The following is a 13,750-nucleotide window of genomic DNA, read 5'->3' as shown; positions in this document are numbered from 1 at the left end:
AATCAGAGCTGTAGCTGCCGGTCTACACCACAGTCACAGCAATGCAGGATCCCAGCCGAGTCTGCTACAGCTCACAGCGATGCCAGATCTTTAACACACTGAGGGAAGCCAGAGATTGAATCCGCAACATCTTGGTTACTAGTTGGGTTTGTTAACCAATAAGCCACGACAGGAACTCCAGATTTTCTCTTTATTTTCAAATAATATCTAAGATTTAGAACAGTTTTATTTATTTATTTATTTAGTCTTTTCTAGGGCTGCTCCTGTGGCATATGGAGGTTCCCAGGTCTAATCGGAGCTGTAGGTGCTGGCCTACGCCAGAGCCACAGCCAGGTGGGAACTGAGCCGAGTCTGCAACCTACACCACAGCTCACAGCAATGCCAGAGCCTTAACCCACTGAGCAAGGCCAGGGAATCAAACCCGCAACCTCATGGTTCCTCGTCGGATTTGTTAACCTCTGAGCCACGATGGGAACTCCAAGAACAGTTTTAGATTTACAGAAAAGTTGTAAAGATAGAGTTGCCATATACTATACACCCAGTTGCCTGTTATTAACATATGTTGTTCATATGGTGCATTTCAACTAGTGAACTAATATTGATGCTTTATTATTAACTAAGTTTCATATGTTATTAAGATTTCCTTAGTTTTTACTTAATGTCCCACTTTTGTTCCAGGATCCTGTCTAGAATACATTATATTTTGTCATAATGTCTCCTTAGGTTCTTCTTAGTTGTGATAATTTTTCAGACTTTTTAGCTTTTTGATGACCTCAATGGTTTTGGGAAGTACTGGCCAAGTGTTTCATGGAATACTCTTCAATATGGGTTTGTCTTATATTTTTATCATAATTAGAAATGGGGTTATGGGTTTTGGAAATAAGACCACAGAGGTAAAGTGCCTTCTTCTTCTTTTTTATTTTTTTGGTTGTGCCCATAGCATGTGAAAGTTCCTAGGCCAGGGATTGAACCAGTGCCACAGCAGTGACAATGCTGGATCCTTAACTGCTAGGCTACCAGGGAAATCCTAAAGTGCCATTCTGCACATCATAGCAAGGGTACATACTGTCAACATGACTTCATTGTTGATGTTATTCTTGATCACCTGGCTGAGGTAGTGTTTGAAGTTTTCTTCAATGACAAGTTATTCTTTTCTCCTTCCCTTTTTTGGAAAGTTAATTACTATGTGGAACCCACACTTAAGGGGTAGGAAGTTAAATTTCACATAAATTATTTGGAATTCTTCTACATGGGAGATTTGTCTATTTTCTACCATTTATTTATTCAATAATTTGTATCAGTATAGACACATGGACATTTATTTTATACTTTACATATCCCCATTACTGATTTTTGATGTTGTTTGTTTTTAGCATGTCCTTATTTTCTGGAAATTGGAGGTGGGAGGGCACTTGTTTTCTTCAACAAGCTTTCCTGTTGCTTCCAGGCACAGTATATTTAAGCAGATATTGACAAGGAGGACTTTCTCATGTTTGTGAGATCCTCTATGCCACATGTTCCCTAGCTAAAAGTAAGTGTCTTGGGCCCCTTCTCTGAAAATTCTAATTTAGTGGTTCTAGGGTGAGCCCTGAGGAACTGGATATTATCAAATATTATCCTCAGATGCATTGTATGATGAGGTATGTTTGGTAAACATGGCCTTCAGGTAATTTTATTATTATTATGTCTTTTTAGGGTCACACCGGTGGCATATGGAGGTTACCAGGGGCTTGGGGTTGAATTGGAGCTATGGCTGTTGGCCTACACCACAGCCAGAGCAATGCAAGGTCCTTAAGCCACTGAGCGAGACCAGGGATCAAACCTGTGTCCTCATGGATGCTAGTCAGATTCGTTTCTGCTGAGCCATGATGGGAACTACAGGTAATTTTTTTTTTTTCTTTTTTTTTTTAATGGCTGCACCCAGGGCATATGGAGGTTCCCAGGCTAGGGTCCAGTTGGAGCTACAGCTGCTGGCCTACACCACAGCCACAGCTGTGATCTGAGCCACATCTGGGACCTATACCACAGATCTGAGCCACATCTGGGACCTATACCACAGCTCAAAGCAATGCCGGATCCTTAACCCACTGAGGAAGGCCAGGGATTGAACCTGTAACCTCATGGTTCCTAGTTGGATCCATTTCCGCTGTGCCACGATGGGAACTCCATGAGGTAATTTTAATTAAGACTTTTGAGTGAGGCTTAATCAATTATTTTTTGTCTGCACCTGTCCCCCTGAAAGTTCCACGACTGCACTCGCCACAGCTTAGGTAACACCAGATCCTTAACCCACTGCACCACAAAGGGAACTTCTGAGTAAGGCTTAATTTAGGTAGATGGCTACAATCATGGTATTGAAAGAATAAATGCATTATAGCTGGCATTTCAAGTGTTTTCAAATGCACTCTGTCATTTGCTTCTCATTAAAATATGAAGGAGGAAGAACATTTTGTAAATGAGAAGAGTGAAAACCCAGATGGTAAGGTGGTTTTCCTATGATCACAAAGTTGGATCCACCACCATACCAGTCAGTAGGCAAAAGAGAAAAGCAGCATAGACTCTGCTGTTTTGGGAACTGAAATAGCATTATTAAGACAACTAAAAAGACATATTAGTCTGCTGACTTTTTAATCAGTAATTTATAGGAATTCCCTTGTGGCGCAATGGGTTAAGGATCTGGCATTGTCGCTGCAATGGCTTGGGTCGCTGCTGTGGTGCAGGTTTGATCCCTGGCCTGGGAGCATCCACATGCTGCAATCACAGCCCCAAACAGAAAAAAAAAAAAAAAAAAGATTTACAGTCTATATTACATTGACCTTTACAAGGCAGGCACTGTTCCTAGTATCTTTTCCTTCCATCAAAGTAAACTATGTTCCACTTTATATATATATTGAGCAGTTACTCTGAGTATAGCCTGGTCTCTTCTTTGTAACTAACTCCTTTTTAAAAACTTGAGCTATAAACCTGTGTAAGTTTTCTAGGGTTGCTCTTACACAGTACCACAAACTCATTTTAAACAACAGAAACTTATTCTCTCATACAGTTCTGAAGACTAAAACCCCAAATCAAGGTTGACAGGCCACGCTCCCTCTAAAGTTTCTAGGAGAGGATCGGTACTTCTTTCACCAGATATTTCTCAGCTGTGGAACATAACTCCTCTGCCTCCATTTCCACATGTCCATCTTCCTTCCATGTCTATGTAGAGTGTGTCTCTGTGTCTTTCTATGGCATGCTCTTCTTCTTATAAGGACACTGAGATTGGATTAAGGCCCCACCCTACTCTAATATGACTTCATCTTAACTGTTTACATTTCCAATGACCTATATTCAAACAAGGTCACATTCTGAGGTACTCGAGGTTAAGACAACATCTGTTTGGGTTCATCCAAATTGTAACATGTATCAGTACGCCATTTCTTTTTATGGCTGAATGATATTCCACTGCATATACCAATTTTGTTTATATTTTCATCAGTTGATGGACATTTTGGTTATCCCCACTTTTTGGTTATTATCAATAATTCTGCTATGAATATTCATATACATGTTTTTGCAGGAATAGTTTCAGTTCTTTCATACCCGGAGTGGAATTGCTGGATCGCATCATAATTATGTTCAGCTTTTTGAGAAAATACCAAACTGTTTTCCAAAGCAGGTGCACTAATCAAATTCTCATCAGCAACATAAGATGGTTTTAATTGCTACACATCCTCCCCAACATTTATTATTCTTTTTGATCACAGCCATCCTAGTGGAAGTGAGGTGGCATCTCATCGTGGTTTTATACTTCCCTCATGACTAAGGAGATTGAGCATCTTTTCATGTGAGTATTGGCCATTTGTTTATCGTTTTTGGAGAAATGTCTTTAAATTCTTTGGCCATTTTAAAATTGAGTTGTCTTAGAGTTCCCGTAGTGGCGCAGTGGTTAACCAATCCGACTAGGAACCATGAGGTTGCAGGTTCAATCCCTGCCCTTGCTCAGTGGGTTAACGATCCGGCGTGCCGTGAGCTGTGGTGTAGGTTGCAGACGCGGCTCAGATCCCGCGTTGCTGTGGCTCTGGTGTAGGCTGGTGGCTACGGCTCCAATTAGACCCCTAGCCTGGGAATCTCCATATGCCGAGGGAGCGGCCCAAGAAATGGCAAAAAGACAAAAATAAAAAATTGAGTTGTCTTTTCATTGTTAAGTTGTAAGAGTCCTTTACATATGCTGGCTATTCTCTATTTGGATAGATAGATAGATAGATAGATAGATAGATAGATAGATAGATAGGTAGGTAGGTAGGTAGGTAGGAAGGATTTGCAGAATCTTCCTCTCATTCTGTGGGTTTCTTTTCAAATGCTTGATGGTGTCCTTTCAAGCAAAAAAGTTCTTAATATTGATGAGGTTCAGCTTATCTACTTTTTGTTCCTTGTGTTTTAGGTGTCGTATCTAAGAAACCACTGACAAGTAGGCACTTTTAAGTAATTATAGAAAAGATGATTTTGAGACCCTATACATAATGAGATACATTAGGCTAGACAGGTTTTCAAGGAGGAACATGGAAACCCTCAGCCTTTTAAAATAGAATGAACTGTTCTAAATGGTCTAGGTAGACTCTAGGGTAATTTCTGGAAGTTCTAGTACTACATTAAGAATACAAACAACTAAAGAAACATCTTCATATTGTAGAAAATACTGTAAAAGTTCACCTTATTAGGGAAAAGAGAAAGCATTTGCAATGAAAACCATAGCGAATGACAGTCACAATATAGCTGAATGGGAACTAGGAAGTACACGGTCTAACCATTCTCATCTGATAATTGGCTCACAATACGTCTGTGCCAGCTGAAACAGAAACCTTCCCATAATTCAGAAAATTATTTTTACAAATCTTTTATGTTGAAACAAAGGCCCAGAAGATGTGTTTCTAGTACTTGATACTATTAGGGAGAAAGAGGTATGAGAAGACAAGTCACCCTGACAATTCAGGTAGTGGTGAGCACTCCTTTAACATTTGATTATACATGATAGGGCCCAAAGCTTTGTTAAGATCAGAAAAAGTAACTGAACAGAGAGATTTGGGGGCTTATAGACCTCGTTGTTCAGCAGAGAGCCTCGGTTTTGGCTGTATACTTTTCCTGAAGCCACTTGCACTACCTCCAGTAACACTAAGTATGCCACTAACAGCAAAAAACTGCTTTTGCTCTATCTCTGGCATACTATAATTTGCTTTTAAAATATCTCACTTATTTTGTTCTTTCTTGGAGTATTTTATTTTATAAAGCAGTCTGTTACTGCTGATACATGTGGTATATGCATCCATGTTTTTCATTGTCAGCAGTGACCACTTATTTTTTTTTTTAAATAATTAGAACCTTGCAGTTCCCTTTTGGTGCAGTGGGTTAAGGATCCAGCATTGTCATTGCAGTAGCTCAGGTCACTGCAGTGGCATGGATTCAATCCCTGACCTGGGAACTTTCATATGCCACAGATGTGGCCCAAAAAAAGGTTAGAAACCTTTTTTTAAAAAAAGTATTTTTAAAAAATATTTGGGAGTTCCTGTCATGGCACAGTGGAAGCAAACCCAACTAGAAACCATGAGGTTGTGGGTTCGATCCTTGTCCTTGCTCGGTGGGTTAAGGATCCAGTATTGCTGTGGGCTGTGGTGTAGGCGCAGACGTGGCTCGGATCTGGTGTTGCTGTGGCTCTGGAGTAGACCGGCGGCAATAGCTCTGATTAGACCCCTATCTTGGGAACCTCCATATGCCGCAGGTGTGGCCCCAAAAGGACAAAAAGACCAAAAAAAAAAAAAAAAAAAAAAAAAAAAAACCAAACAAAAAAAACTATTTGAAGAATGATGTAGGCATGTACCAAGAATGACTATCAAGTAATTGGAATTGTCCCCAAGCAGCCTATAGAGTCATCATTTCCTAACGCCCAAAGAGAATAGTGCAGGAGTCCTAACCAAAGAAAAAGGCAATTAAAGGAACCTAGCTCCTTTGAATGTACAGAATCTGGAATTGTATTTGTGTTCTGTAATGGATATATTCCTTTATCAGTAAGGATATATTCACTAAATCACTGTTATATTAAACAGATAGTTCATCACACAAAGGCTATAGCATAGTGCCTAATTCAGAGTCCCCAATTTCATGACATTGGACGTTGTGTTTTTTCATAATAGTTGACACTCACATAGCACCTTTAATCGAAACAATTCAGGATACTAGGTTACTGAATGATGAGTAGAAATCTTAATGTTTAAGAACAAACTAAATGAAACAAAATATGAAACAATACAAAAGAAACAAAAAATCAAACTAATAAATTATATCCTAAGATTATCCCAGTCCAGCATTTACCCTGGCAAAAGGATAAGTTTCTGAGCTCAAATCAGTTTAACAGTTCAACAGTTTTTAAGTAAGTGTCTAGTTGATTCCATACAGGCAGTTAAAGAAGATAAAATTTGTCCTTTTAAAGCAGCACAGTCTAAAACGGAGATACTAAAATGCAACGTGATGCTCAGTGCATAGAAGATTACATAAAGTACTGCAGGAACGCAGGTAAAGCAGCATCTTTGCCTGGTTTGAAAGGAGGGTAAGAAGTTTCAAGCAGTTATCAAGGAGAAGTGCTATTTAAATTAGGACTGCCAGATAGAACAAGGGAGAGAAAGGCATTTAGGTGAAGGAAACAGTAGGAAGTATACAGTCAAATTCATAGAGACAATTAGGATGACAAAGAATGCAAACCACTGCAAAGAATGTTTCAAAGAAAGGGCTCCTCTATGAAAAAAAGGCTGAGTTTCAGAAAAGATATTTGCTCCATAGAGTTGATTTTCTGGAATATGTGAGACTCATATTTGTGGGTAAAATAATTTCAAATACAAGAATGATAAAATTAGTTTTATTTATGTAAATTAGAAAAATTGATTGTAGTGTTAGAATGTGTCAAATTTTTTCATTTCTGAACAATTTATGAGTATCTATATAAAAACATAATAAAATAGAGTATATCACATTGCTCTTGCTTGACTCCAAGTGTCTCTCAATTCTGAATGAGCCCCTCGCACTTCGGGTTTTAATTTTTAACAGGGAAATGCTTTGTTTTTGCACAGTGCAGGATTCACATAGTATAATACTGAAGTGGAAGGAGAGTCAATGATCACCAACAGTTAAAAAGTTTTTCTCAACCAATACGACTTCATCATTAGATTTTTTTCTATATTAAAATATGTTTCATGTTAAAAAAGCATACTTGTATTCATTGATGATCTAAATTTGTTATACTAAATTTGACATACATATAAACCCAGTTAATTTAAATATAGATATGAATTTATATTAAACTCATTGGTATGAATGCTTGCCACAAATGAAAATGAAGAAAACTGTTAGAAACAGAGGTAAAAGAAAATCTATGTGAGAAACTAAAGTGGAAATGCCCTATTCTATTTGAGTAAAATTCCAATTTCCCAAACTCAATACAAATAAAACCAATAGATGGTGAAAAACCATCATATTTACAGACACCATATCTTATCATCATACTGTAGGGCTGTAATTAATTTGTACTATTATATATTAGATAATTCTAAACCAAGGTTCCTAAATAGCATTCCAATCATTTATATTGTTTGCGAAATCCAAGAGCGTTTAATACAATCATTGAATGAGGCAGAATTTTAAATTAGCAATTGGGATACAGTATAATTTATACCAGAGTCAAATCTATAGCTGTCATACTACTATGTGTGTATGGACGATTAGAAGAAATAAATTTTGTTTTTAAAGCAGTGGTTTGTTTTCCAAATTCACTTCTTTAACAGCTTACTGAAATTCCTGCCAAGAATTCTGACAGAGCTCTGTGATTTTATTATAAGAAAAAGAAACACAAAAAACCCACACAAAAAAATGCTAGGTTTGCTGTTGACTTTTCAAAGTAAGTTATTTAAGTTAAAACAAAAAAACAGACCTCCAAGTGCACTTGTGTCTAAAATGTCACTTTTGCCCCCAAAGAGAAGGAAATGATCAAGTATTGTGTTAAGGTGCTTAACTATTAAGAGAAATAACATCAGAGGAAGTTGGTCTTTAATTGGATGCTTAAATTCTTTCCAGAGTTCTTAGTATGTTTAGATGTTGGTATCTTGACTTTGACACTTTCTTGATTGCCCTTTATAGCAGCTTCAAGTCGTGCTTTCAAGGCTGGAGAAGAAGCCATTACACTTTTAAAAACTGAAGAATACTGAGGCCCAATCTGCATGAGCTTTTGCAAAGCAAAGTCATGTAGATTTCTCATTATGGAAGTTGCTGATCCTAGAGCATTCTCATCCAAAAGGAAGGAAATGAGGATAGGCAGAAGACAGGCCACCAGCTGAGAGCCTGGAAAGAAAACAAACGAGGTAAGCCCCAGCTTCAGGGATGTAAGTGTTCCTGTACAGTTGATCTGTACATATTTTCCCCCTTAAAAGGAAGCAGTTCTTCCAATGTCCTCTCCCAAATTAATAACTAAAAAATATCAATCCCTGGGATTAATAGCACCTGCCTTTTGTGATGAATGTGAAAATATAAAATTAAGTGACTAACTGGATGTTTTACATTTTAAGTAATATTACATTTCTGGTTTTGGGCAGATTCTGATTTAGTATGCATTTAGTGCTGACACTTACGATGCTGTTCTTCAGCAATGGCTACCAGTGCCTCCAAGACCTTTATCCCTTCTTGAAAGATCTGAAGCTCAGTAGTGTCTTGAGGTTTTCTCTTATCTATTTCCTGCAGTTTTTCCAGAATAGGGGATACTAAAGAATAAATGTATGGGTAGGACACCGTGGGATTTGGATACTGAAAAATGGAAAGCAGGAGCTGATAGGTCTTGATTTGTACCTAATCAGATAAGAGACAAAAACAGTATAAATTGTAAATATACATTTACATTCATATTAAAATGTAACTTTTAATGTAAATTCTAAAAAATTAAAAATTATAAATGAAAAAAATTAAAGCCCCTCCCCCTACGTAAATTTATTTCTAATTTATCTTTAATGTTGAAAGTCCATGTACTGACAGGTCTTCACACTTGCATGCTAACAGTGCTTGTGGTTGCTTGGAGTGGTTTCAATAAAGGCAAGTGAGTGGTTAATTCTTCTTTTGAGTAGTTCCCATTTTCCCCCTCATGTTTCTCTCCGTAATGTAAAGAAATAAAGACCAAAACAAAGCACACAAACTTGAAAAATATTTTGGAGATATTGGAAAATGTATTAGATGAAAATCACATATATTTGATGTTATGAAGGTTTTAAGGACCCATGTCTGGACCATATGAATTATGTGTCATCACCTATCAAAGCCACCACTTTAAGACTGCTACATAAAGCTCCTGTGAGGCTAGAGGAAACAAACAGGACAGAAGAACAAAAGGAGATGACTATACATCAAATATACAAATCACCCTTTTATTCATATTCAGTTCATTGTGATGATATCAGAATGATTTTCTCTTTTCTTTTTTGAGCTGCACCTGTGGCATATGGAAGTTCCTAGGCTAGGAGTCAAATTGGAGCTGCAGCTGAAACCTATGCCACAGCCACAACATCACCAGATCCATGCTGCATCCGCAACCTACACATCAGCTTGTGGCAATGCTGGATCCTTAACCTGCTGAGTGAGGCCAAGCGTCGAACCCACATACTCATGGATACTAGTCGGGTTCTTTTCTTTTTGTCTCTTTAGGGCTGCACTTGTGGCATGTGGAGGTTCCCAGGCTAAGGATTGAATCAGAGCCACAGCTGTTGGCCTATACCACAGCCACAGCAATGCCAGATCTGAGCTGTCTCTCTGACCTATACCATAGCTCACTGCAATGCCAGATCCTTAACCCACTAAGCAAGGCTGGGGATCAAACCTGCGTCCTCATGGATACTAGTCTAGTCGGGTTCTTAAGCTGCTGAGCTATGACAGGAACTCCGACTAGTCGGGTTCCTAACCCGCTGAGCCACAACAGAAACTCCCTGAATGGTTATTTTTTTCTGAGAGAAAATCTGGTTCCTAAATGTTAGGAGTCTATTTGTGATTATGTGCTACAAATATTTTGTAGAACATAAAAGGACAGGAAATTAATGTAGCAAATAAAAGAGCCATAAAGGAATGGGGTTAATTTGTATGTATTGTTTGAAACGGGTCCCATTATTTACAATCACATACTGAAGGCATGTGCTGGAGTCTTCCTTTCCTTTCTTTTTTTTGGGAAGGAAAGCCACTATAATAAGCTACAAAGTATCTTATAAAAGTTCCCTTGTAAAGTTCTAGAGATACATGAATTTTAAGATGCCCTTACTTCAAATTTAGGGTTTTTTTTGGTTAACATTTCCTTTGTCTTTCTCCAGCTAACTACATTCTAGCCTCAGGGCCAAAGAACAAGACTATTATTATTTGACTTTGTGAACCCCAGAATAGGAATTAATCCAAACCTAAAAAATAAAACATTTCAGTCTGGCAATTTTTTTTTGGAATCAACAAAAGCACAAAGAAAACTGCAAAAGCTTTAACATGTTCCTATTACAAACATCTGTCTTCTAAAGACACTTACCATAGGATCATTTATCCTAAGAGTTGCCTTAAATTTCTCAATACAACGCTTTTGAAGGCATGAGATTGTAGTTACTTCTGGACAAGTGGACAAAATAAATACTGTGACAGCCGTAAGCAGACTAACTTCATCAAGTTCTTGGTGTGTTCCATCTAGTAAAGAGAATTAATCTATGAGAAATAGATCCCAATACTTCATAGTTACTGTTTTAAATATCTGTGAAGCTGGTCTAGTTTTGTAGAAGCAATTTCTTTTTGTAACCTAACAGTTACAGACAATATAAGCTGTCTGACGAAGAATCCTGGCAAATGCTGTAGGTTTTTAAATAAGCATTGCAAGTAATTCTAGAGTCAGGAATTACCAGTCATGATAATCTTCACAGGTAAAGACATCAGTAAATATATATATACATTTACGAGGAATATGCATTTACTAGTTGTGTGACCTTAGGTACCTAACCCCATCTTTAGTGTTTTCATCCATAAAATGAGAGTAACAGTAGTTTAAATGTAAGATTATGAGGATTAATGAGTTAGTCCACATAAAGCATTCAAAATAGCCTGTCACACATAATGCTCAATACGGATTTGCTATTACATTACTGTTTTTGTTGTGGAATGAGACAAATGCTTGGACAATTGTTTCTTTGTTAAGTTTAAAGTCTTCATATTTTGATAATATGTGTGTCAAGTGAAAATACCTTAGCACTCTGTTTGCTACATATACCATTTCCTTTTTTTTTTTTCTAATTTAGAAAATTTTTAGGACTTCCTGTGGTGGCTCAGCAGAAATGAATCTGACTAGTATACATGAGGATGTGTGTTCGATCCCTGGCCTCGCTCAATGGGTTAAGGATCCTGCATTGCTGTGGCTGTGGTGTAGGCCAGCAGCTGTAGCTCTGATTTGACCCCTAGCCCAGCATCTTCCATATGCCAAGGGTTTAGCCCTAAAAAGCAAAAAAACAAAAAAGAAAAAACACAAAAGGAGTTTCCATCGTGGCTCAGTGGTTAATGAACCTAACTAGTATCCATGAGGACGAGGGTTCGATCCCTGGCCTTGCTTAGTGGGTTAAGGATCCAGCATTGCTGTGGTGTAGGTCACAGACTCAGCTCAGATCCCACGTTGCTTGCGGCTGTGGCGTAGGCCGAGGCTGTAGCTCTGATCTGACCCCTAGCCTGGGAGCTTCCATTTGCTGCAGGCGCAGCCCTAGAAAGACCAAAAAAACAAAAACAAAAACAAAAACAAAAACACAAAACCCCACATTTTTTTTAAAGTTTTTTCACTTTTGGCTGTGCCCTAAGCATGTGGAAGTTCCCGGGCCGAGGATCAAACGAGTTGGGTCCCTAACCCACTGTGCCACAATAGAACTCTTACAGATAGCATTTCTCACCAGTACAGAAAAGTCAGAAAATATCTCTGAGGGCCACAATAAAGAAATTTTCTATTAGATATAACATTCATCAATCAAATATTTAAGAAACATTTTTCTATGTGCTAGCACTCTTTTTAGAACCGAGAATACAATTGACAGAGAAGATATACTATAACCAGGAAGTAAATAAAGAATTTAATTTCATCTAGTTACAAGGTCTATGGATATGAAAAAATATATTAAGAGATAACAGAAAGCAACCCAGGAGTTGCTACATTGAGTGGTCAGAGAAAAATCTGAGAAGATTAATATTTGAGCTGATGCTTGAGAGACAGCAGCAATGAAAGCAAAATATTATGGATGGGTAGGATTTATCTTATAAAACTAATTTTAAAATTTTTCAGTAAAAATAGGTACATGATTAGCATTTAAAATTATGACAGCAATATTATAAGCACTTTATATTTAACTCACACAATGGCACCACTGTGAGGTAGGTGCTCTTATTTTCCCCATTTTTTTTTTTTTTCTTTTTTCTTTTTTGGCTACACTTACAGCATGTGGAAGTTCCAGGGCCAGGGACTGAACCTGTGCCACAGCAGTGACAACACCAGATCCTTAATCCGCTGAGCCACAAGAGAACTCCTTATTGCCCCCATTTTATGGATTAGAGACTGAGGAACACAAATACAGTCCTTTGCCCAAATCACAGTTAGTAAGGCATTCAGTTTGACTCCAGATAGCAATACTGTTAACCATGATGCCAAAAGGCTTCCCATACAGCCAAGTTATTTTTAGTCATTTACAACAACTTGAAACTATAGTATGTGCAGTCAGCTAGTTTGTTTAGTAAAAATGTCTTTTTATCCTCAGTAAGGTAATGTTCTCCTGGGTTACTCTTCCCATTTCTTCTCAAATTCCCCTACCCCTGGCCCAGATTCCCTTATACCCATTCTCTTCCACCTAGGATAGATGCAAGATTCCCTTAGCATTAGCCCCAGGGAGATGCCTGTGTGCTAAGAAACAGAGGCTTCCTGCTAGTAAGTGCCAGCGAGAAACTGAGGCTTCTTATTAACACCCCATGAATGACCCCCCTTGAAAATGGGTTCTTTAGCTGTGATCCCAGCCAACATCTCAACAGTAACATCACTAGAGACTTGAGGTAGAACCACCCAGGTGTGCTTCCCCCTAATTCCTGACCCACAAAACCAGTCAGGTAACAGATGTTTGTTGTTTGAAGCCACTAAGTTTTGGAGCAATTTGGTATGTAGCAAATGTTTTCCCCGTCATGATCAGCTCCTTCCTTAATTTTTCTCAGTAGCTAGTCCAGACCCTCTAGATCCTAACCTCATTCTCTGATAGACAACAGAAAACCATCTTTGTATGTGTGTGTTGAAAGAAGCAAGCTCATCATAACTCAACATGAAAACTTAGACCTACTACTTTCCATCTTTAACCTCCTTTTCTCCCCTCACACTGGCAGAGGTTAATCCTTGTAAATATGCTGGGAACTGTCTTCCTTTCTGTCTAACAAAAGGATGCTGCTTCCCTCCCTGATACCTCCAACTCCAACCCTATTTACACCTTTTTTTCCCCATAAGCATGAACTCATGCTTGAGTTTCATTTAAAATGAAAACAAAAACTCCTTGACCCTGTGTCTTCCTTCAGCTTTCTCTCCTTCCAAGAGGAGCCTGTACTTGATGCTTCCCCCCCTTATCCCTCATTTGTACCTCAACACTGAGCATCACCTCCATGGTATAGTTTACACTGATGACTACTCTCTAAGCATTCAAACTCTCTTTTCTTTGGCTTCTGT

At 38.2% G+C, this 13,750-nt stretch overlaps 1 protein-coding gene and 1 long non-coding RNA gene across 2 annotated transcripts in view; one reads left to right on the top strand and one right to left on the bottom strand.

Moving 5' to 3' along the window:
• The window catches only part of LOC102165023, a 43,661-nt gene that overhangs the window by 15,506 nt on the left and 14,405 nt on the right, over positions 1-13,750 (top strand). Inside the window, exons 4-5 of the long non-coding RNA XR_001297940.2 lie at positions 3,744-3,823; positions 8,158-8,378. This is a non-coding gene — a long non-coding RNA (uncharacterized LOC102165023). The remainder of the gene's footprint in view (positions 1-3,743; positions 3,824-8,157; positions 8,379-13,750) is intronic.
• The window catches only part of HEATR5A (HEAT repeat containing 5A), a 115,491-nt gene continuing 108,608 nt past the window's right edge, over positions 6,868-13,750 (bottom strand). The window contains 3 exon segments of the mRNA XM_021099894.1: positions 6,868-8,358; positions 8,646-8,859; positions 10,562-10,713. Of these exon segments, the coding sequence (XP_020955553.1) occupies positions 8,051-8,358; positions 8,646-8,859; positions 10,562-10,713 (674 nt within the window). The 3' untranslated portion in view covers positions 6,868-8,050.

The sequence above is a fragment of the Sus scrofa genome, chromosome 7 (genome assembly GCF_000003025.6).
Source record: "Sus scrofa isolate TJ Tabasco breed Duroc chromosome 7, Sscrofa11.1, whole genome shotgun sequence".
Classification (NCBI taxonomy): Eukaryota; Metazoa; Chordata; class Mammalia; order Artiodactyla; family Suidae; genus Sus; species Sus scrofa.
This window is presented reverse-complemented; position numbering and strand designations above follow the sequence as displayed.